General features: G+C 43.4%; 1 protein-coding gene across 2 annotated transcripts in view; it reads left to right on the forward strand.

Moving 5' to 3' along the window:
• Positions 1-7,782: 7,782 nt before the first annotated feature.
• Positions 7,783-25,714, forward strand: part of Nrg1 (neuregulin 1) — a 1,000,950-nt gene continuing 983,018 nt past the window's right edge. For both annotated transcript variants that reach the window (XM_038325665.1, XM_038325675.1), the window contains exon 1: positions 7,783-8,494. In XM_038325665.1, coding sequence (XP_038181593.1) covers positions 7,783-8,494 — 712 coding nt within the window. The remainder of the gene's footprint in view (positions 8,495-25,714) is intronic.

Genomic DNA, 25,714 nt, shown 5'->3' on the forward strand with positions numbered 1-25,714 from the left:
TCAAAGGTGCAGAGAAATGACACACTCTGCAAACAGGAACAATAATGAGGATTCTGTGGCTTGGTTTTCTGGGAGCAGTGTGATGGGAATAGAGGAGAATGCAGAAGATGTTACAGGATGGTGGCTTGTGGCTGATTTAGCCCATCTCATGGGAAGCCTCTGTAAGGGAAAAGTTTGTCTGCTGAGAACTCTGCATTCAGGAGAATAAAGGTGATCAATCCCATCATTCCCAGAGTAGTTTCTGAAAAGGAACCCTAGGCTTGCAGCTTTTTAGGGAAATTTGTAACAGGGTTTGCAGTTAAGATTTCATGAGTTATGTTTATTTGGTCTTGTGCAAAGCTCAGGACTGGGAAACCAGAGTGTGAGTTTTAAACCTCCATCCAAATGCATCCAGCACAATGACCTTCAGAAAGTCAATCAATTCTCCCCAAACTTCTTTTCTTCCTTAAAAATTCTTAAACATAATGACTTAAAACCATATATCCATGAACCTTTCTAGACCCAGCATTGTATGCATATCTGATTCAAGGTATAGCATATTAGGGAAAGATCATGACATGTTATGGTGGTACTCTGTGTTGGGGACAGAAAATAAAGTACATTATGCTCATGAGCAAATAGCATGAAAACTGGTGTGGAATTTACCCAAAGGTCAGGAAATTGTTATTTTCCATGTTGAATTTTTCTGTTACCTATTCTTGATTTCCAGGTTCTAACACATCCATGTTCTTCTGGCAAGGTAAAATATCTTGATGTAGCAAATATATTGAGTCACCAACTGAAACTTTCAGAATAGTTATAGTAGGTAGGGTTTTTTCACATAGTTCTGTTTATCTGAAGGAGTTCAAAGTGGCAACAGCATGTGTGGAAGAATCCGTTCAACCAAAGGCAAACAAATCTATACAACTAAAAGTGTTAAATGCCTGGAAAGAGATGTGTGAAGTACGTGGATTGAAATTCTCCCTGAGTTCTTGACGTCTATTTGTTTCCACTCCGTGTGGCTGCACGTGCCACCTGTATTCCAGCACTTTCAAGGAAAAGGTGATGGGGAGCACTCCCCCAGAAAAATCATCAGAAAATTGTCAAACTGTCAAAACCTGAAAGTGAGAACCTGAGACGCGTGATTCATAATCTCCTTTCTCCCTTTCCTTGGACTCAAGACTGTTGTGTATGCTGCAAAGGGTTGAGACAAGTTTATCAGCAATACAGTTGTTTAATTTCTTACAAGTTTTTCAAAAGTTTATTCCTAAGTTTTTATTAATTTCTGGGACCCTTACAGAGTTTTAAGACTATCCGATGAATACTACCGGGATAGAGGAACCCTAAAACAGGCTTAGCCATTGCTCTGTTTCTTTGTTCAACTTTGGTGAACTTAGAAGTATAAACAGTAAGCTTTATAAAGCTATTCCTAGAAATAAATCAAGTGATATCCATTATTCTTGAGTATCAGTGGACAGTGAGATTTTTGACATCAATTTTTTTTGAGGAGAAATAGGTATAATATGTGTAGAATCTTAGTAAGTACTGTATTTATTGTTGGATGATATCTACTAACAGTCCTCAGTACCAAAGCACAGAAAGGATGTGTGCTCAAGGAAAAGTGATTAGCATAGTGTCTGTAGCATCTGCAAAGGGATGCCAATAGCAATGCACTCTCTACATCCAAGTATACTCTATTAAGTATATGGCAATGCCACTGACATGCACAGACTGTATGTTGTAGAGGGCATCAAGGAGGGTGTGCTTAGCACAGGTATCCTTACTTTTATTGCTCTATACATGAGAGTCCCTGCAAGGTCTGAGTTTGATCTTCACTTTCCCCACCAGCTCTTCCCAAGTGTACCTTGGCAATAGCTGGCAATTCCCACCAGAGGGCTAATACTGTGTCGAGCCATATCTGCAGTTTTCCTGTTGTTCTTCTTAAGGGGTGCTGCTATGTGGACACAGATCCCCCATATTCTCTAATGCATGTCGTGAAGTCCTCATTGTAGTGTTGTTCCTGTGTGCAGTGTTCCTCCAAAGTACAGCTGGAAGACGCCATCCAGCACACCGATTCCCACCTTTACCTCAGATTCACAGGATCTTCCATTCTCTGTACATTTGTGTTCCTCAGTGATCTTCAAAATTATCTGGACTTGTGGACTTTTTCCAAGGATGAACATTTATTTTGAGCTCCCGTTCTGTTCTCCATTTTCCATATTTCCCTGCCATTTCCTCCTTTGGTCTCTAGTCTCTTGGTTAGAAAACAGATTTATATGCATCCATGCACAATGACATCAGTGACTTAAAAATGAATTCAACATCGCCCTCATAAAGATCATTAATTCAGCAAATACATGGGAGACCAGTGCCAGGACCAAGGACAGTGATCACGGCTGCCTAGGTCTAAAACATAGCAACATAATACGGGCACACAACAGAACCACTGTTTGAATTTTATTACTAGATCTTTAATGAGTATCTTGCAGCTTGTTATAGAAAAGTATTTTCAATTAGCTAAATATGTGTAATAATTGAATAAGCACCACTGGGAAGAAATGAGCTTCCAGCAATAAAAGCATTTAAATAGGGCCAACTTGAAGACAGTTTCCAAAACATGGACTGGAGGAATGCTGAAGGCAAATTACCATTTACCTAGATCGTAATTTATATAAAATGCTGGTGTTCCTGAGAAATTTTCATATGTATTAAGCTAATTTTGTTCTCCTAAGATTCTGTGAAATAAAACAAGAACAGTGCTTCATAATAAGTGACTGTGTGTGGGGCTCCTGCTTATAAATCCAGCACTCAGGAGGTGGGAGACAGGAGGATGATGGGTTCTAAGCCCTCCTGCATTACATAACTGTTCAAGGCCAGCATGAACTATAGAGACCCTGTTTCAACAAAGCAAACTAGCAAAGTAATAAATAAATTAATAAGCAGTAAAATAGACTTAGAAAAATTCCCACAAAATTCTAGAAGGAAAGGGTGAGCAATTAGCATAACTGGCTTTCGACCCCAGCTAGTTCCTTTCATAAACTGTATTGTCTATGTGAATGTTCAATGAATGTTCGTATATTTTTCGGGTCACCGTTTCAAAGGCTTCAGTCCACAACCCCTGGATTCATAACTCATTTTCTGTCAGACAGGGCAGACGGCAAAGGGGACTGGATCCCCTAAATTCACCCCCAGTGCCCTATTTCCTCTAGCTAGGTCCCAGCACCTACATTTTCAACACCTCCTAAATATGTCACTAGCTGGAAACCAAGTTTTCAATACACGAGCCTTTCAGGGGGTGAGTCATCTCTAACTGGGTAGAAACGGTTGAGTTCTTGGATTAAGGAAGCCATCTTTCATTTTGCTAGGAAGTTCCAGGATGCCACGAATCAGGAAAGAACAATTGGAATCCTCTTGTCTTCATTCTCCTTTTCTCCTGCTCTCAGGGTTCAAGCATGTGAAACCCACAGAGCTTCAGTCATCTCAGGTGTGTGATTTAGTGGCACTAGATATCATCTCTATATTTATTTCTATGGATTTTACAGGAAGAATATAATCGAACAAGTATCCTGATGCAGGCATTGGTTGTGTAGATGGGGGTGACCAGGTTGTTACTGTCAGCAGTGCAAAGAACAAGAGGCAATTCTCCCAAACTCAGAACTGTCTTTTGTGAGTCTTCCTAACATCATAGCTATTCCTCTGGGCTCATGCTTGTCTGGTTTACTGTCACTGTGCTTTGTGTCAGCCGTCCCAGGTCCCCGCTCTGCTGTGAGTCAGGCTGTTAAGCATGCTTGAGTTCTTTTGGAGATTGTACCGTCCTGGACTCCAGGTCCTGCAGTCTAGTTGTTTCATGATTTATGGCTGGAGGTGCGCTCTCCTGCAAGCTATTGGCCAATGATGATAAAGTAGAGTCTAGTGCCTCTGTGGATTTCCTGTTACCCCTTCTATGGTTACCATTTAGAAACACTTAATAGGGCATAAAGCGCTAAGGGTAGAAAACTACGTCTGATCATCCCAGTACTGTGGAGCCAATTTGTGATTCCTTTTCAAATTTTCTAAACTAGGAAAAAGAATACTTCACGCCAGTATACTTTGGTCTGTATGTTCTTTCCCTGTCAAACAGATGTTATTCCAAGTAATATGATAGCAAATGCTCTGATCCATTACTTTCCTTTTGTTTCCAACTTGGACCCCCAAAGACAAGCAAAGCCCTAGCACCCTCACTGTCCAAATGTGGTGACTCATCCACACCTCCTTAACTTTGGGATAGCCTGCATCAGCCAACCACCGAGGAGGTAATGTATACTGTTTTATTAAAATTGGATGGGGGCAATTTCAAAGGAGTGACATTGCATATCTGACCATGCTGCCTGTAGACAGCTACATGCTCCACAGTAGTGGACGATAAAGTGTTAATGTTGAATTTCTGACAGCATTTCTTTTTCTTTGTAATTTCATATATTTGTTTATTCCATGGAAGGAGGGGGCATGCATGCCCAGCACACATGTCGGGAGGGGAGAGGACAGCTTGAGGCAATCACTTCTCTCCTCCCATCATGTGGGTCCCAGGATTCGACTGAGATGGTCACCAGCCTTGGTAGCAAGTGCCTTTACCTACTGAGACATCTGTTTGGGTCCTGAATCTCCTTGACTGATTCTTAAAGTATAGTCTTTCTACCAATAGTATGCCACCAAAATCTTGATATAAATGCAAATTATTTGACTTCACCCCAGTCCTACTGGTATTAGAAATATCATTTCTCTTCTGATTTTAAAGGTCAAAGTGGGTTATCAGCTCTCCTTAGGTACCATGGTAGTGAGGACTCCAATGTAAAAACTGAAATTCAATACATGTGCAAACAATTCTTAGCCGAACTATTCTAAGGCAGCCTACCTTTGCACTGAAAATATGCATCCAAATTATCCCTTTCCACTTCGTAGAGAGAGGAGGGGGGGTGTGGGAGTCAGCAAAGGCATTTTAAAAAGTACCTCTTCAGAGAGGCAGCTCATGTTTGATCATGGATAAAATGCTTTGTAAAGTATGAAGAGGAGGTAGCTATGCATTTAACAACTCCATGTCAGGGCTTTAACATTTTATTGTTGTTTTTATCGCCAGGAATTCCACTTCTCTTCAACAGTGCTGAGGTAACCTGTGACAAGCACATTGCCAAATCAGTCCATGATTAATTAGCTGACATTTATTGAGTGCTTAATATGTGTCCATAACCGAGTTAAAGCGAGAAGAGCAGGTGGAAGGCCTGCGCTTTCTAACACACTTTCAGTCTAGGCGAAGAGAGGAGTAGACGCCCTGAAGTGTCTGAGCTCCTTAGAGTGAAACAATCAAGGATGGAGATGATGTGGATGAAGTGCATTGTGGGAAGTGGCCACTCAGAGAGTTTAGTATTTAAAAGAAGGCTCCATGGAACAGTTGGATCAGAAGGAATGTTTAACATATGTGGTGGGTCACTGCAGAAGGAAACCACATTTCTTCCTTCTTGTTTCTCTGCCTTTTAACAATGGTGTAACATTGGTGTTTCTTACCTGAATGGGTAGCCTGCAACTCCACTCCTAGAGTCTGAGATGGCCTTGTGACGGTAACTAGAGAGAGATGAATTAATGCGGTGCTAATTATGAGCCCAGACATTAGGAGACCTTGCTTGCTTCTGGCCACTCCCTCTCTTGGGACATATTCAGATTCCTTGTAAAAGCCCAGGCTGTCTGCTAAAGAATGAGATTGGCTTTTTTTTTTTTAAAAAAAAAGATGTCAATTATTATGTATTTGTATGTTTTGTCTGCATGTATGTGCATCATTTGTGTGCCTGGTACCTGTGAAGGCCAGAAGAGGGCATCAGATCATCAGGAACCGGAGTTAAAGATACCTAATTGTGAGCTGTCATGTGGATGCTGGGACTTGAACTCAGGTCCTCTGAGAAAGGCCCCAGAGTTCTCAACTGCTGAGCCATCTTCCAGCCTTCTTTATGAGATGAACTATCTAAGCTAACGCCATTAAAGGTTAGCCACCCTACCTTGTCCCCACCACCATCAGAAGAACCACTGTGCTGAGGATTACACCAACCACTATAATGCCAGACAAACATGAGTGGATACTGTTTGGGCCAAGAACATTTTAGAATGGTTTGCCATGCAGTGCCAGGTAATTGCTTGAAAACTGAAAGGTGGAGAGGGAGTTCATGCTCCAAGAGTAAAGTCTCAAAAAACAGTGAGTCAGAAACCCCAGGACCTGGGAACAACATGGGGAGACTAATAGGTTTGATTCTGGACTCTCAAGCATTCAAAAGAACATATGTTGGAGACCACCACGCTGCTGTATGCAGAATTTTCTTCATTCAATCCCATCAGAGTATAAGGCAACAACTTCGGTTTTCACAGTCTGCATCGACTGCTCAGTGAATGGCTGTACCTCTGCTTTATTCTGCCCCTGAGCATGTAAAAGAGCATACTCAAGAGGGAATAATTTACCTCGACATTGCAACATGTTTTCTTCCCCCTTGCATAATATTGCTGGAAAAATATTCATGAGATGTGATGGATTCTTACTTTGGAATAAGGTCCTTCAGCCTAGCAGTATAGGAGTTAGGGAGGGGCGGAGGACTCGCGTGAAATATTAAACATACGGTGGTACCCTTGTGACCTTTTGCTCTAGTGCCCAAGGAAACTTTAGTCTTAAGAAAAGTGCCATAAACTATATATAAAATGGCCTTACTGAGCAAGCACTTGACTCAACTAAGCTTTGATGAGGAAGGAGCATTACAGGAGTCCTGAAATCATGGCGAACCATCTCTTTCAGGAGAGGCAAAGTCAGAGGGATAGCGAGACTGAAGTGTCAAACAAGAATGGATAGACAGAGGCTTCATACCTGAAGTGTACAGTGCCTTGCGCTGGAAAGAGAGGGGGCGTGTTTTGAAGTTGTTATTTTAATTGCTGCCTGTCTTCCATGAACATGTTGCTCCCTTTTGACTGCCAAGTAACCCGAGGATCCCAAAACTTTTCTGAACCGAGGACCCTCATCCTGTGTCCCACCCTGGCTTCCTCCCTACATTTGGGCATCCAGCGCGGCTAACAGGTCCCTGCTCACTGAAGCGTCACCTCTCACTCCCCAGTACATCCCCGCAGCCCACTCGGACTGCAGCCTTGCAGCCCGCCGCCGGTCCTCCCAATTGCAGCAGTCAGGGCTACAGCCAGCCAGGGGAGGGCCGAGCCGGCCGGGCTCAGGATCAGCATCAGGAAGGGCAGGCAGAGCGCGGGGCGAGTTCCCAGCACAGGTAAACAGGCAGGCCAGGCGCAGGGCGCTGTCGCCTGGGCCACCCAACGATTTCCAGGCACGCAACTCCGCCTCCAGGGCTCTGTCCCCGCGCTCTCGTCCCCGCCGCTTTCGCAGCCCAGCAGCCGCCGCAGCAGCACTCCACACAAAGGACTGTTCCCCGCCGAGCAGCGCCTCCACCTCCACTCCTCCTCCGGTGACAGCATCCCCGACAGCAGGGCTCGGGGCGCGGCGGCAGCGGTGGCGCGGGGGGAACCTGTCACTCCCGCAACCGAGGCGGTGGCAAAGGCTTTTTCCCCCCTCTTCCTTTTTCCTTTTTATTGCTTCTTCTTTCTTTTTTAAAATTCGCCTTTTTGCCTTTCTGTGGTTCCACCCATCTCTCCCCCCATAAACAACTCTCCTACCCCCCCAATAAATAAATAAAAGGAGGAGGGTCAGGGCAGGAGTGGGGGCAGGCAAGGCGAGGCAGCTGGAGCCAGCCAAGCAGAGTCCGCACCGACAGGCGCCCGCACGCACCTCACACCATGAGATGGCGACGCGCCCCGCGCCGCCCGCTGGGTACCAGCCTCAGAGCCCCGCATCCCCGGCCCGCCGGCCGCTCGCCTCCGCTGCTGCCGCTGCTGCCGCTGCTGCTGCTGCTGTTGGGGACCGCGGCCCTGGCGCCGGGGGCGGCGGCCGAGCGGGCGGCTCCCGCGGGGGCCTCGGTGTGCTACTCGTCTCCGCCCAGCGTGGGCTCGGTGCAGGAGCTGGCCCGGCGCGCCGCGGTGGTGATCGAGGGAAAGGTGCACCCGCAGCGGCGGCAGCAGGGGGCACTCGACAGGAAGGCAGCGGGCGAGGCAGGGGCAGGGGCGCGGGGACAGCACGCCCAGGACCCACCGCCCTCCCAGGACCCTCCGCCCGCTGCCAACTGGACCCTACCCACCGAGTCCCCTGCGCCCAGCACCGACCAACTCGGGGACCCTGCGCCCTATCTGGTGAAGGTGCACCAGGTGTGGGCGGTAAAAGCTGGGGGCTTGAAGAAGGACTCCTTGCTCACTGTGCGCCTGGACACCTGGGGCCACCCAGCCTTCCCGTCCTGCGGGCGGCTCAAGGAGGACAGCAGGTACATCTTCTTCATGGAACCCGATGCCAACAGCAGCGGCCGCGCGCCACCCGCCTTCCGAGCCTCGTTCCCCCCACTGGAGACTGGCCGCAACCTCAAAAAGGAGGTCAGCCGGGTGCTGTGTAAGCGGTGCGGTAAGTGCCTCGCCAGACCCCCGGGCCAGATCTTGGGGTCCCCCTTCGACGGCTGCAGGGCGCGGGCGCTCCCAGGTCCTAGCGGTCCTAGAGGAGGGAGGTTTAGCAGGTGCCAGGGGTCCGGACCATTTCTCAACGTTCCCGGAGTCTCTGGGCTTTTGCTCTGGGTGGAATCCTAAGTTTGGTCCTCTGTTGGGCTGCATGAAACTTTTGAATCCCTCGGGGTTTGGTTCAGGAAGTTGTTCGGGAATGTGCCTGCTGCTTTCTTAGGCGTGGTGCTGTTGAACTTGACTGTGGTTAGAAAGTGTTTGTGGGTCCCTGTGTGGGGGCTTCTCCGAAAGAGGTACTGGTTGGTTTCCAAGCTCTTTCCTTACTTCTGATTGGAATGTGGTTCTGAGGAAGTCGGAGGCTGTTTGTCCCTGAGAGTCCTGAGGAGGAAAGGGCTGGCTAAGATGGCTCTAAAGACAATGGCAGAGTTTTGGGTTCACTGATACCCAGCACACAGGTGGACTGTGGAGCTAGTTTGCTTGTGTCGGTGAGATGACAGACTGCATTTCCTTGGGAAAATCCTGTCGAGAATTTTGTTCACACTGTTTTGGTTTGGAAGCTGTTTCTCCTGGTCTAGGAACCAGAGCAGATGAATGTAATTTTATGTAGGCCTTTAAGACTCTCAGAAGAGAAGTTTAGCCCTCAGTTCCCCAGACTTTTCCTATTTTAATCACTGAGGAGTGTTCACTCAGGAGTGCCATACTATCAGATTTGAGAAATTAGCTGCGAGTCTAATTACACGTCTGAGGTAGAATTGTGTGTCTGCCATTCATAAAACCATCTCTAGGACCTAGATATCTGTATCATTTCCTGATTACCATATAATCACTAACACATAGCAGGGATTCCTTCTCATACCGTAAATTAACGTGATTGCATATTACACATTCTAACATGCCTAATGGCTCTTCCCCTTGGTCTTTATACATTTGTGTAATGGATGGTTGGATTAATTGGATTTTCACAAATTCGGCGTCAAGACCTACTCTGTCTGCCCGTGGTGCAAAGTGTGTCAGTTGTTTTAAATTGGGGTCTGGTGATAGCCAATTAAACGCAGATTCCGGGTTGTCGCTCGTGGTACTTGTGTCCTGCAGTTAATTAATACCCGATGATTTGGTTTTAATGACAGGCCAGAGCAAAGCTCACCCAGTGTTCCTTTATGTTGACAGTGTACTTGGTGCGCCAGAGACCTGTTAGGATTGCACCACTCTGGGGACAGAGGCTGTTCAGACTGACGCTGGGATTCCCCAGCTAGGGTTGATAGATGTCACTGTGGAACACAGGGGACTGCACTGCTGGGAGCGGTCTTATTAGGGAACACCAACGCTCAACACCGTTGCACTGCAGTTTAGGATCCTCCGCTACAGAATCTGAAGTAAACCCTTAAGCCATGCCAGAGTTCAGCTTTCACATGCTTTATGATATGTAATTCTAGAAGGATTTCGCCTTCACTCCAAACCATATGAGTTCCGCATCATTTGCTGGGCATCCTGGGGCGTCAGCGTGGAGGGGATTGCAGTTAGCAGTGACACCTGGGATCGAGGGCGTGTTGCTAAGTTTGCAATTGCTGTTGGTAATGACTTTTAACTAGACACAAATGCCAGATTCCAGGAATAATGCCCTTCCATGCACTTAGAGAACATTTGAACATGGAAAATCCATGCTGCCTGGAGAAATCATATTTTGGACCTCTAAGTCAAAAAAGACAAGAAGCTTTACTGAGCGTAGGTAGTGTTGCCCTTCCCTTTGCCAGTCAGAGGGAGTACATAATTGTAAATTATGGCTGTTAGGAGGAAGCGAGGTTTTGGGATGAACTGATACTCTCATCTGCATAGTTGGGAAGATTGAGAAGTCATAGTATGCTACTGTGTTGGATTCATATAGTTACAATGTTTGGTGATTTGGGTGTTACATAATTTACAGTAGGTATTACATGACATCTCAGTGTAAGGCTTACCTACAGACTAAGTGGAAGTGTGCTCAATTTCTTCTGACAAGCTACTTTGTATAGGATGAGCTCAGTAAACAGGTACTTAGAATGTTGGGTGGAAAGTGTGTGTGTGTGTGTGTGTGTGTGTGTGTGTGTGTGTGCTTAAAAACTTGTGAATCCACCCCGCTGTGTGTTCTGGGTTAACAGTGCCATTCAGAGTCTATCAACGAAGGGACACAGACAAATGGGAACTCTCTAGAGAGAACAGGGGCTGTTTTGACCTGGTCAGGCTGCTTATGTACTTCCTGGTTAGATTTTAGGGAGAGTGAAAGTGGGGATGTCCTTATCTAACAACAGGAGCTGGCCTCAGGGTGTGACAGTTCTGTGCAGGCTTGAGCCATGGTGCCAGGCTGGGGATGGAATAGAGCAAAGTCATTTTGCGATATCATACCCAGGGGGACAGTTTCCAGATCTTAGGTTCCCAGCTGCAGTGCTGTCTCCTACAAGTTGCTGAGTAGAGTAGGAACTTCACAGGCAACAGATTCGCCTCAGGGCTCATAGAAGGTCCTCTGATTTCCTCTCTCTTCCTCCATCTACTATAAGCTCTTTGGTAACATCTATATAAAAAATACATAATAAAATCGACCCTTTGAGACAGAAGCTGTTAGTGAGTTTAGTAGACAACATGGAATTTCATAGGTTGTTTGCTTGATAGTTGAAGTTTGAATAAATTAAACGTTCATGACAAGTGTTTGAGTTTTATTCAGCCTTTGTTATTTATTTATTTATTTATTTATTTATTTATTTATTTATTTATTTATTATTTCGCGTTCTCTCCTGAATGAACTGAGACTCGTAGTTAGGAATGTATGTTCAGCCGGAAAGCAAACTAATTGGCTTTTCAATGAAATTTCTGATACTGAAACAAGTTATTGTTTGATAGGCTATGCTTTTTTGTTTTCCAAGCATTGTGGTTGTACAAGGCAGAAACTGATTTTCACCAAGATCTCTCGGTACAGATGCTGAATGACAGGTTTGCCCATGGTGTTTTGATAAGCCAATACAAGTCTGTGTGCTGTATGGTAGAGAATGAAGGTATCTTTATATATGGAAATTATAAGCATGCTTATCAAATATTTGTGATAAACGATACTTTTTCTAATTCCCCCAATCACTGTTTAACAAAGTGTGCTGACCTCACAGTGGTATGAAAACAAACAAAACAAAATGCTGCCGGGGTTATCCAGTGAGCGTTCTTAATAAAAGCTGCATTAGAGAAATAGAACTAGGAATAGGTTTTGCTTGACTGCTGGCATTTCATGAATACACATGTAAATTAAATTTCCCAAGTATTTGTGACTGATTTATTTTTTATTTTTTTGGAAAATTCATGTAAATCTTGCTGTGAAAACCTATAGTAGACCCAACTTCCTTCCGTTGAGGAGAGAAACTGTATGTGTCTTTTTATATTTATATAAATATGAAGCCAGGATGGGTGATTTGGGAAAATAGTTCTTTAGAAGACAAATATTTTTAAAGCACATTTAAATACTTGAGGTAGAATGTTTTGCTAGTACCAGGGGATAGTTTGAGTCACTTGGGAGAGATCTATAAACCCTCTGAATTTAGGGGCAGTGTTGCCATATGTCTTAATGCATTATCTAAGACTGGGAATCTTAGATAACCCTGAGGATAAAACACCAAGCTGTGTTTCCCCAGGCCTGTGTATTTATAGCAGATGAGAGCAGAAGGATGCGCTTGGGGCAGTTGCTGCCCTTGTCAAACAGAATCCATTCATCATTCAGGGAATCTCCCTGGCTTCCCTCCTACCCGTTTTCTTCCTGTTGGTTTCCTTAATTGCAAACACCATGTTTTCAAACCCGTCCCCCCATTTCAGCGACAATTTATACGCTGACCACATATCCAGAACTCTTCAGCTGCCCCGAGTCCTTAGGAACGTTTATGTTCTTGTGGTTTGTTTAAAATAAGCTTAAATGGTATGAAAAAAAAAAGCTCTCTGTAGAGCTCTTATTGAATGGACATTATGATTAACCTTATATAAGTAAGAATAATTTTAGATATAATATGTACACAGTAAAGTGTCTTTCTAGGATAAGTAGTTACAAAAAAATGTGTATTGTTTATAGGAAAGGAAAAGACAGGTTTTAGTGTTTTTTATTTCTTTAGGACTTGTGGAGAGTTTTCAGGTCACATATATGTGCTTTAAGCCTGCATGCATGTATTAACCCTGTACATATATTAGCATAAACTTGAAGTGACACTTAAAGTAGTATTATGATAGAAGAAGGCTTAGCTGGTTACCCCGTCCTGCTCAAATGTCACTTTGTAGTTCATGCACAGATGCTTAGTGACACATCTTGCTCACCTGTAAAGTCGTATGACTTGAGAACTGGTCAAACAGAGACAAGTGTCGCGGAGTCGAGGGACTGCTCTAGTTGACATAGTGTGATGTTTCTATGTCACCTATGTGGGTTAGTAATGTACTTGAGACAAACCTGTTTCTCAAGGCTTGCTTTCTTGATTTCTATCACTAAGCGATCTGTATGTGTTCAAGTAGATTGAAAAAAAAGCAGATGACATTGACAGCTAAAAGTGAGTTGCCTGATCTCCATGTATGCTAGATTCAATAGTTAGAAAACAATCTCCCCTCAGTACTGACTAGCCATCTAGGCATCAGAGAGACATGTAAAATTGTATTTTGTCTGTCGGGGCTTTTAAAATAAAAAAAAAATAAGGTATTTTTCCCTATGGAAATTAGTTTCCTAGGATACTGCTTTTTAACTTTGATTGACCCTATTGGACCTAGGAGAGTTTATAATTTTATAATAATAAAATAAAAAGATGAAATTCTTCTCACGCAGGGGTGTCCTGGGTCTTCTTCACCCAGATTTCATGCATATACCCCCATGGTCTCTAGTTCCCTTATGAAGATTGTATAAAGGAAGCCTTAGCCAAACCCTGGACCACGGCTGGATCTCAGTGCATGCGTATAGGCTTACTGTTCACCATCACATTGGCTATCCGTCACTTGACTTCTCGGAATTCAGCTGCCTTGGTTTGAAAGCACTGGATAACAGGCAGCCGAGATCAGAAGACTGTACGAGCAAGAGCTCTGTTTGCTCCTGATTGGCTCCTTATCCTTCCCACGAGGATACAGGTGGTTACCTGTGTTGCATCTCGAAGTTCACAGGCTCTGCATGAAAAAAAACAAAGCTCTGTCTTTGGACATCAGCCCTGACATTCTTGGACCTGTAGAGAAGTTCAGAGTCGTACGCCGACCAGGAGCTGGTGGCCAGATTTCACAGATAGCAGTGAATGGCGAGAACCTATAGAAGGAAATTATTCTTCGCCTTTTATCCTACTGTAGCAAGAGACATGAGCTAAATTGAGCATAGATATAAGGGGGCATGACTGATAAGGGTGTTAGAGTCTTGGTTATAGGTATACTTAGGAGTCCAGGGCATGGGAAAGAACTAAAGATGTGAGGTCCTCAGAAGTACCCTATTTCTGTAACCATGTCTCTCATCTGGAAACTGCCAATAAAGCAATGGAAGCTATGGAACTGTGTTAGCTAAAACCATGCAGTCACAGCTCCCACTCAATGACTGTAACTTTGAGAGGTGCAGCTTAATTTTGGTATGTATTAATAGATGAAGTAATCACTAACTGTTAAGCGGTAAGTGACAGAGACAACCCCAGCTGTGTATATGGTAGCACTAGTTGATATGGGCTGTATTTGAAAAGAGAAAAGTGTCCTTCTGATTTTCCCACCGCACAGCAATAGTTTGGTGAGATGTGTATCTGTGGAAAATGGCATACGAAACCATATGTCTTCAGCACACCTTTTCCTATCACTGCCAGATTGACTTTTGGGTTTCTGAGAAAGGTTGCTGAAGTTCCAGAAACTCTCTCTCAGTTATTATCCGACTGAATGTATCCTGTGTAATTTATATCCCAGCAAGAAGTAAAATTCTGTGTGTCGTAAATACTTGAGTGTACACCGGGGTCTTGAGGAGTTACGGAATCACCGGTGCTGTTCTGTAAAGATCCACTATCGCACCCCATTCTGAGTACTTGACCTCAGCGCTCAGAAATGCTGGGTGCCTCTTCGCTCTGTCCTCACGGACATTTGAGAATTTCAGTTGTGTTAAGTTTTACTTCGTGAGAAATTCGGTTTTCATAACTGCAGAGGAAAGGTTTCCCCTTGTGTCCCCAAGAAGCAATAACTTTGGAGGGGATAAGATACATTTCCCTTACCTATCTCGTTTTTAATGTCGTGTCAGTTCTTGGTTGGACAACAGGAAGAACAGCATGTGATCTTTGAGCTGGGTCAATGGCAAGGTCCTTTTGACCACCGTCTAGTTGGCCCTGGGGCCACCATGGGTCATGAGGGGTTTCCCCAAAGCAGCAGTTGCTGTATTTTCTGCCCCCACAGGGAATATACTCTGTCTAGAACACGCTAGCCCTTACTAAAGAGGAACTAGATAGCTAGTTTGCATCACAAGAAATTGTCAGTAGACTTCATCTTTGGAAGAGGACTATGCAGTTCAAACCCATTGGTGCCCTTCGAGGTGAAGTGCTTCAGCTCAGAGTAGGTGTGCCCATTGTCAGGGACACCTCTGCTAGGGTCCTTCTTCTGTCTGTTGTCTTCCTGCTGTCACGGGGGTTGATTACACCATGCCCTTTGGAACACCCGGGGATTTCACTGGAGCAGGGATTCTCTTGGAAAGTCTAGCATTTCTAAAAGCATTCTTATTCTCTGAGCAGACTGATTTTAGCTGTGAAAGCACAATCCTTACCACATTCACTACCTTTAGAGATGTATTTTAGTGGCGTGGTATGACTACATTGTTGCTCATCTGCCACTATAATGTCTCCCGAAGTTTTTCACCTCCACAACAAATTCTGAACCCACAGATCATTACCACCACCCCCTCCCTGACATTTTCCTTCTATATCCCTAGAAGCCACCACTCTACTTTCTTTATTTATGGCCATGACTATTTGGCATATGTGCAATAGAACAGCTTTTGTTCTTTTGTGACTTTCAGGGAGTATTACGTCTTTACCATTCCTATGCACTATAGCAGGCATCAGAGCTTTCTGTCTTCAGAAAACACAGAACAGAATTCATTTTATGTTGTACAGCACAGTTTTTATACATTCACCCATTCGTGGCATTTGGGCGACTCCTGTCTTTGCCTGTTGTGGATGAGGCTGCTGTAACATGAGCATAGAAATACCTGCTTCAGGTCTCACTTTTCATTTTGGGGGGTTCGAATCCCCAGATGGAATGTCCAGATCTTAGGGTAGTCTATGCCTTTTTTCCATAGCAGCTGTACACTTTCTTTATTCCCCTCCCAACAAAGAACCCAAGCTCCAGTCTCCTGACCAGCGAATGTTCACCCATGTGGCTTCGGCAACAGTCATCCTAAGTCATCATGAGGGGTGGGGAATGATGCTTATTTTGTTTTCTGTAAAAAGTTATCATGGCTCTTATTTCCATAAATAGGAAGTAGGTTCTCAGAAAATAGATACTAATCTATTAATAGTTCTCGTTTGTGCGGCTCTTAGAGGCCTGAATCCAAAACCACCAAATACTGAAGTGAGAACAGAAATCACTTTATTTAAAACAAAGGAATACTAAATGAATACAGTTACAAAATACTTTTTAATGCTTATCATCAAATTTTGCACGTCAGTTTATATTCTTATCTATTTAGCCCACAGAGATGCCTTATCATATACGTAACACTATTGAGATCTTTCAATAGATTTAAATTATTCATTAAAATTTCCACCTTCTTTTCCTTAATGGTTTGCCTGTCTATATTCCTCTATTGCTCAAAGCCCCATCTATTGGCTGCTGGGTTGGAGTAGGAGTCATTCTGAAGATTCTGCCATTAACTGGCCTCTTCCTTGCTCAGCCTCTCTGTATACACTTACTGACTGTAGCCACTGACACTCAGCATCTGGTTCCCGCTCCAGTGCAAACTCAGCCTCACCTTGCTCATATTACTTCAAGGACAATGTCCATCCAGTCTCACTGATCCACGACAGGTGCTTGTTCTTACATGATTTCCTCCGTCTTCTGCTTGGGTCTCTGTTCTATCCTTATGCCTAGAGGATTTTGGCCCTCTTTCAAGAGACAACCCAAATATCACTGCTTCCTTGATGTTTCTAGAAATGATTCCAGTCAGAAATGCGCACGGAAGCCTTTGAACACAGAATGCCTCTTTACAGCCCACTGTGTGCAGTCACAAGATGTCTCGTATCATCTCACGTTCTTCAGTGTTTGTATATTCTCAAGCCTTTCTCTGGGCATGTCTGCCCCTGAGAAGGCAACAGCATTCTGGTGGGCAGACGTTGGCTGTGCCTGCAGCTCATTCACAGGGGGAAAATGCCTTAGTCGAAGGAGTGGGGGAAACCTTGCTGCTGGCCCATTCTAAGTGCACTGTGTGATTTAGAGTCACTGACTCTGTCAGCCTAATACCTAAAACTGGAAAGTAGACCCGAGATGCTTTCTGAGGTCCTCTCAGATGTACCTAGTGCTTATCTCAGAAACGACCCATTTTACTTCCCACCTGTGCTCCTGTTGGGAGCCTTCCTCTTTCTTTGTTCTCATGCCAATATTCTAAGGCGAACAATCACGGGGAAACAGTGGTAGGAGTTTTAGGTGACCGGAGAGAGGAAGTAGAGAGCTGGAAGAAAGGGAACCTTTAATGGTGCCTGTGTCCGTCTTCCTCCACATCCTGGGACCTCCATTTTTTGTGTCATTTTGTTCATCTGTCTCAAATACCAAATTCATTGTCATCATTGGCATCACCTCTACAGAAAGCAAAAGTCACCGCCCCTGCCACACCTGCCTTTGGAATGATGAGGTGTGACTAACGGAGTCACACACAACTGGAAACGTTTAAAACAACAACTTCAGCTATCCGTGTGATAAACCGAAACAAGCATTCATGCTCTTCTCTTGGGGATTTTGTTCTAACAGTGTAAAGGTGCTGTGGTTTTAGGTTCTGATCACCAATGCTGCTGATGTAATGGATGAGGCCCACACAGAGTCTGAGCACTTGGTCTCCCGTGAGACTGGATTTGATGATGCTAGGGACTGGTTTTCTACCAGGAGGCAGGGGTTGAGTCCTTCTTTCTCTGATATTATAATGGTATGGGCGGGAAGGCGGTGCTGGTAGTCCTTTACAGGAAAGGAACCATGCTGAAAGAAGGTGTCAAGAGGAAGATAATTTGATCTGACTTTTCATACTGCTGAACTAAGAGTCATTACTGGCTTTGTAGCACGGACAGGCTGTGTAGGGCTTAGCCAGGCGAGGTCCATTTTCTTCCCTTTTGTTGTATGTAGCATGAGCTCCCTGTGGGATTTTCCACTGGAAAAACACTCAGTGATGTTTATCAGTAATGGCTTTTCAATCTATATCTCAAGCCTAGACCTTTCTTTTAGAATCTAGATGTGTACGTCAAACTATTATGAGATAAAAATCCGACATAATGCATGGTTATCATATCAAAGCTTGTTCCTCTCCTGCAAGCCCATCTATGCATCTGCTTCCTAGTGATGCATCTACGGTCATCATTATTAAAGCTGCCATCACTATTCTCAGTGGTTCTTTGATGAGCATTTCTTGTGTTCTAGATACAGTAGTGGAAAGTGATAGAAATTCACTTAGCCTCTCTGCATTTTGTAGAATTAACATTTTTATTTCAAACAAAATCCTTTCTTTGTGACATGAGTATTTGGCTAAGTATTATAAGTCAATATATATCTGGTTGTTTATATATATATATGTATATATATGTATATGCAGATATAAATGTAACATATATGCTGGTTGATTCTCAGATTCTTCTTGCTTCCCCAATTCCATTGTCTCTGTGACATATCTCTTTCTTACTCTTACAATTACAGCTTCTTATCTTTGTTTGTGGATTCTCCTCCTCTAAGAATGGTCTTTCTGCTGATAGCATGACCTTTGTGAACAGAAATGATTACACTATTAAGTGCTTGAGCTGCCATCAGAATAAAATAGTCTTTTATGATTATGATGCCTTTCATCATTTCCCTCAAGTGCTTAAATTAAAAGAAAATTAGATCAAACTTCATTTTATGTGTGTGGGTGTTCTGCTTCATGTGTATACGTCCCTACAGCACATGTATGCAATGCCTGCAAAGGCCAGAAGAGGGCACCGGACACCTGGGTCTGGAGTTAGATATGGTTGTGAACTTCCATGTGTGTACTCTGAGTCCAATCTGGGTCCTTTGGAAGAAGTGGGTGTTCCTAACCACTGAGCCATCTGTGTCCAGCCTTGGGTCCCAAGTATCTTTATCTGGTTCCTCTTCCTGCCTAGACCCTGGAGCCCACCCAGCATCACTTACACATACAGGTAGCTCTAGGGCTCCATGCTTCTGTGCATGTTCCTTTCAGATGTTTTGTGTGTACCTTCTGTACTGTTGCTACCCAGTGGCTCTTCTTCAGTGGCTGATGGGTAAACAAAACTTTATAGCCATAGATTAGATGATTCTGAATTTCTTAACAATCTTGTAAAGGGGAGGGGCTGGTGAGGTGGCTCAGCAGGTAAAGGTTCTTGCTGTTCACACCTGTCACCTGAGCTTAATACCCACATAAGAGTAGAGTACAGAACCGACTCCCTGACCTCCACATTCATGCTGTTGTGCGTCCATGCCCACTCTGTCTGTCTGTCTATCTGTCTGTCTATCTTTCTTTCTTTCTACCTATCTATCTATCATCTACCCTCAGAGAAGATAATTTGATGAACATTTGTAGTAGATTGTGCAGTACTATGTATATCTGTCCATTCTCTATATTTATCAGTCAAAAGAGAAATAGACATTTAGAACCTATGAACCAAAATATTAACAATATTTCTCTCTAGGGCTCATATTACAGATGTTTAGATTTCTCTTGGTTTTGTTTATTTGTGCTTTCTACTGTCTCCAAAAGGACTAGTCATCAGTTTTGTGACAAGGAAAAGAAGTAAATGCTATTTCTAGCAAACAGCGACTGTGGGAAGGGCTGTCTTATTTGGTTCTTCTAGAACATTGCCTTTAACGTGGTGTATGCATCGTGAGGACAAGCTAGCTGCTATAATAAATGGAACGTCAAGTATTAACATCTTAAATGAAACAGTTTATCTCTGCCCTATGAAGGCATCAACTATGGGTGGTTCTAGTCTCTACTCTCCTGGTACAACCAGTGCTAACCCCACGAGGCACAGCTGAACCCCACCTTCAGCAAACAGGGTTAAACTAGTGGAGTTCCCGTTTGCCTTACTGAATGTACACACATTTATTTTCTCTTGCCTCATTGTAGTGGGAGAGCCCAGTAGCCATGAGAATATCGTCAAATGCATCTATGTTTATGATAGATACATATCATATTAACTACATTTCTTCCTTATGCTAAATTTAGCATTTTATGGGTTAGTGTTGTGGGAAGTCCTCAAGGCTTAAAGCTCACCATGGCTGCTTTTATTTGCTATCATTGCAAAGGCAGGGGGTCAGCTCATATGGCCTGTCTCTCAGTGGTGTGTGAGGAGGCCTTGCCTAGCGTCGCGTTTAACAAATCATTTTGATATAGGGACTGTGGAGAAATGCTCTCAGGCTCTATCACTACTGACTTAATTGAGTTTCATGATGCAGTTTTGTTTTCCTTGGAGGATAAATTAAAAATGGCTGATAAAACTGCCTGTAAAAGCTAAATTGTTAGGTTAAGCCTTCCCCGTATATTAAATGTATTGAAGAGTTATCTGTCCACCGTTTTTAATCACTTTTTATTAACTCTGCTATAGTTTTATTTCTAGCAACCCACTAAATAACTGTCATTATATACTCAGTAATATTTCTCTTTAAAATACTATCAAAAAGTCCATGAAAATGATTAAGGTGCCAATATTATCCACTTCCTTCCTGTTAGCAAGAATTGTTGGTCGTTTTATGATTAGCGGGATAGTTGGTTGTGCGTGTGTGTGTGTGTGTGTGTGTGTGTGTGTAAAACCAAGGAGAAAAAGAAGCTAATTCACAACAGGTAGGGAGAGACAAGAAATGGTTCTGAAACTGTGTAAAATAGCTAGTCTTTTATTCATCTACATCATACGTGTTCTGATTATAAATGCCAATTTTAAAGATCTTTTTATTAAATTCTGAGATGAAGAAAGTAATCATGTGTTGCATGTGATGCATATAAATATAAATAATGATGACGTGATTGCTTTCTTTCTGGTCTTGTCTTTGCTGTGGGCCTTTGGCTCTATAGGCTTTTGTGTTCTCCTGACTTAATAAAAAAAAAAAGCACCTTAAAGCATTTTCTTGCAATCAGTTCAATAAATAACAAATTTATTTGTGAAAATTAAATACAAATTTGCCATTCACTTAATTCTTGTCCTTTTCCCGTCAGTTTATGTGGCCATCAAATCTTATTTCATAAGGCATCACTACCTGTGGTGAAAAATTATAGGTGCTCTCTGAATGTATTATATAGATAAAGGATGAGAGGCATGAGCTCTTTAAACAATTATATGGAAGTAATAGGAAGCAAGAAGTAAGGGTTTATTAACTTACCTTTTCACCGACTATTTATTGAGCATCCATTATTGATAGGTCGATACTGGTGTCAGGAATAACAATGAAGAAGAGATTAGACATGCTCATCATGAACCATTAGTGCAGCAATGCAAGACAGTGACACAAGACGATGACAGGCTATCTCATTCCCATTGCACCGTGCCTTGTAGGGAAAGGCAGGATGCCGCAGAAACAGAGAGCAGAAGAATTAGGATGAAGAGTCTCCATGGTTGGTTTTACTGGATTTGGAATCCCCTGGGAGATGCTGCTCTGGGTGTGAGTCTTTAGTGAATTTTACGTGAGGTGATATGTAGGCAGTACCATCTCGTGAGCTTGGAAGGTGTCCAGCTGAGTGGCAGCATATATCCATCTGTGCTCCCTGACGATGGACTCAGTGTGGCTAGCTGCCTCATGCTTCTACTGCCACGATACCCTACCATGATCGACTACCATGTCCCTTCTTAAACCAAAAGCCAGAATAGGTCTTTTTTTTCACTTAAGTTGTTTCTTTCAGGTACCTTGCAGGAGCAATGACAATAGTAACTAGTGCAATGAAGTGGTACCCAGAAGTAGGGATGCTGATGTACAGATCTCTACATGCTTCATAGCCTTGTATGACTGGTTTATGGGAGAGAATTAGAAGAGAGAGGAGCCACATCCTAGAGACCCCTAGATGTCTGGAACTGGAGCTTAATGCGATGTTCTTGTGTGAGACTAAAATCCTAATAGATGTGCTCAAAGTCAAGTCTTGGCTCATGATGTTTTAGAGGAAGACATGGACTCTATTGGGCTAGAAACAACTGGTGTTGAATTATGGTAAAGAATTGGTTACATTCTGCCTGTGTCCCACAGTCTTAAGTCTTGAGGCTGAGTTCAAAAGTAATGTACTTAATTTATCTCATGAGATGATTTCAGGAAATTACATGAGAGCATAGTGTTCGGATTGTAGCATGATTTAGACCTGTATTTTATGATAATTACTCTGTGCGTCTCTGCCTCTGCGTGGGTAATGTGCACATGTGGGGTGCTCATGGAGGGCAGAGGCATCAGATCTCCTGGAGTTGGTAGCTACTTGATGTGATCATAAGGAACCTGATTTGAGTCCCCTGCCTGAACAGTGTATACTCGTACCCTCTGAGCCATCTGTCTAGCCCCAGGGTGTGGCATGATTACTATTAACTGATCTTACCCAGTTTATGGTGAGAGAGAGCAGCCAATAGAACAGAAGGTTATGAAAAATGTGTGCTTATTCAAGGAAAGGACAACAAGGGAATTTAATTTTATGGTCAAAGAGGATGATGCAGATTAAACACCTGTAATTGTTAGAGGTTAGCAGCATTAGCAAAAACCGTGGGAGTCCATATTGGACCACACCCATGGGAGGGTTCAACTTGTAAAATGAAAATTCATGGGAAAGGAGAGAGAGAGAGAGAAGAGAGAGAGAGAGAGAGAGAGAGAGAGAGAGAGAGAGAGAGAGAGAGAGAGAGAGAGAGAGAGAGAGAGAGAGAGAGAACACACTGAGAACGAATGTGAAGGGGTTCCTTGTTTAAAACCAGTCACCCAAGGAAATGGTCTCCTTGGTTCAGCTATCTAGGCACATGGAGACTATTAGAGTGCTGGTATTAGGAGTCCAGACTACATCCTGAGCTGGCAGAAGAATTTGGCAGCATAATCTGTTTTGCTCTGGTGTTTCAGAGGTGCAAAGTGTTATAGGTTCATGGTAGCTTATGGCATTGTTCCAGAAAGCTTTGAGACTAAGACTTGTATAACAGGGTGGAATTGTTTGCACAGGGGTCCTGAAAGGCCGTGTCATGAAGCTTTGGATGTGACGTTCAGGTTGCAGTGGACCCCAGAATGCTGGAGATGCCAATACCGTAGAATATCTGGTGACAATAGCTGTAGGCATGGAGTGGAATCAGCCTAGAAAGAGTATATACAGTATACAGAACTGGACTGGGGAGAGCTACACAATCCTATTGGAACATGGATAACACCCCCACACACCAAGCATTGGCTGTAGAGCTGCAGGCTTTGGTGTTTGCCCTGATCTTGATTCATTCTTTCTTTGCCCCCTTTCCTCCATCTTGAAATGAGAGTGTGTATTCTATTCCCATGCAGACTGGATGACTGTAAACTGATGTTTAAAACAATCACAGGGGCTCACAATTAAGACGTTATCCTATGACCAGGTGGGAGAGACCAGGCCTTGAGCTTTTGTGCAATGATAGAACAGGTAAGGCTGGGAACTCTAATGGATGAGCTGAAGACATTTTGTGCAGGAGATGGCTATGAGCCTTTGTGGACCAAGCATGGGATGCTATGAGTTTAGTGATATGTTTGGGTGTTACATGGAGGGTTGGACTTGTGATGGTTAATCTTCATTATCAACTTGACTGGATTTAGAGATCTACCCATATGTATATCTTTAAGGGAGTTTCCAGAGACATTTAACTGAGGAGGCATGGGGGCAGTACTATCTCAGAGGTTGGGGTGCCAGGCAGAATTATAAAGAGATAAAAGGAGGAAGCTTGTTAAGTAGCAGCCTTCATTTCTAGTTGGTTACTGATTGTGACTATAAAGCAGTCAGCTGTCCAAAGCTCCCGCTGCTATGTCTTCCCGCCATGGTGGATTCTATCTATTCTTAAATCACAAGCCAAATCAATCTTTATTCTGTCAAGTTGCTTCTGTGAGGTGTTTTGTAAGGGCACCAAGTGATGTAACTGATACAGGAGTCCATCTTGTTCTAAGGGATATGAGAGTCTCCTTGAAAACAATGCATTTCTGGCCAGGTAGTGGTGGTGAATGCCTTTAATCCCAGCACTCAGGAGGTAGAGGCAGGAGGATCTCTGTGAATTTCAGGCCATCCTGGTCTACAGAGCAAGTTTCAGGGCAGTCAGGGCTACACAGAGAAACCCTGTTTCAAAACACACACACACACACACACACACACACACACACACACACACACACACACACCCCAAATCCCCAAAAGCTAAAAACAATCAAACAAACAAAGTAAAAAAGAAAATGCTGCATTTCTGACAAGGTAAGGGAGAGAAGAAAGGAAACATGGAGGGAGTTTAGTTCTGAAGTGGAGATGAGGGAAAACGAGAAGATGCAGGAATATAAGGAAAATGAGACAATTAGAGTCTTTTTAGGAATATAGATGTTGTCACGAAACCATGTGGGGTTTCTCGGGACAGGTCTTACAGAGTTTCCAGTGGACAAACATCACAGCTGTTTTGTGGATGGCGGACAGAAAGGGACTTGAAGCCCATGGTGGGAGCTGAGGCAGAGTTCCATGCAAGACGTGGTTGGCACTGACTAGGGTAGAGAGCAGAGTGAAGAGAAGACAGGGACTTAAGAGTGTCTAGGAAGCATCTGCGAGTCTCGGCTCTGAAGGGAAAAGACTTCCAGACAGAGAGAGGGATTGCATGATAGGTTACAAGGTCCAGAAGAAAATATAATCAGTGTGGTGTTGGTATATTCAAATAGAAATATGAAGTAAGCCCTCGGATGTCTGGGGGAGGAGGGGCAATGGAAGTCTAGATTGGGTTATGACTCTGACATATTAGAGATGGAAGTGATGTTTTTGGCTCCAAAGAATAGATAAGATTGCTTAGGGAAGGAGCATCCAACTTGAAGAAAAAGGGTTAGAGGATAAAATATACAAAAGAGTGTCCTTTAAATCTGTGGTTTGGGTACAAAACATGCTGACATAAAAGCACAACTAGAGGGGAGGTGGGGATGTCTGGAAACAGTTTAGGATAGGAGCGGTCAGACAGTCTCTAGACCATCCCTTCTGGATGATGGAGAAAAGAGATCCCAAACTGGCATTCTGTGGAGTGCTGACACCTTTCATTGAAAAGCAAACATTGCAGTTAGCAGCAGGGAAAATTTCTAAGACAGTTTTGTCAGGGGTGGAGCCCAGACAGGAACACATGGACTACTGATGAAGTACTCAGAATAATTAAGATTGAGACAGCCATGTTTTATTTATTTCAACCTAGCAGCAAAGCACTTTTTAAAGGAGGCTTTTTTATTTAAATGGGAAGGAGGAGAGAGCCATGAATGGTTATTCACAAGAGAGTTGATGGACAGTCTGCATAAAGTTATGTTTCTGCGAAGTCATCATGATGTTTAATGGAGTGTCATTAAAATGTTGCTGAAGGTCACACACACACAAACATGCACACAAAATTTTTATTAAGCTAGGAACTATTTTCATATAAAGTCTTTCTGTAACAAATTATCATTCAAATTTTTCTTGATATGGAGACTTGATAACTAACTACTGTCTCTATAACTGGTGCCCAGCTACTATGAGCGTATAAAACATTGTCACATGAATACCCGTGAAGTGACACCTATCAGTTTAATTTAAAAGAATATTTGACGGATCTCTGTGAGTTCGAGACCAGCCTGGTCTACAAGAGCTAGTTCCAGGACAGGCTCCAAAGCCACAGAGAAACCCTGTCTCGAAAAACAAAAAAAAAAAAAAAAAAAGAAAAAAAAGAATATTTGAGTCAAAGAGTTCTTGAACCATGTCTCAGGTTGACATAGGAGTTAGCCTCTATTTGAAACTACAACTTAGCATTTTAGTGAGTAATGAATTTCCACA

The sequence above is a fragment of the Arvicola amphibius genome, chromosome 4 (assembly GCF_903992535.2).
Source record: "Arvicola amphibius chromosome 4, mArvAmp1.2, whole genome shotgun sequence".
NCBI classification, from domain to species: Eukaryota; Metazoa; Chordata; class Mammalia; order Rodentia; family Cricetidae; genus Arvicola; species Arvicola amphibius.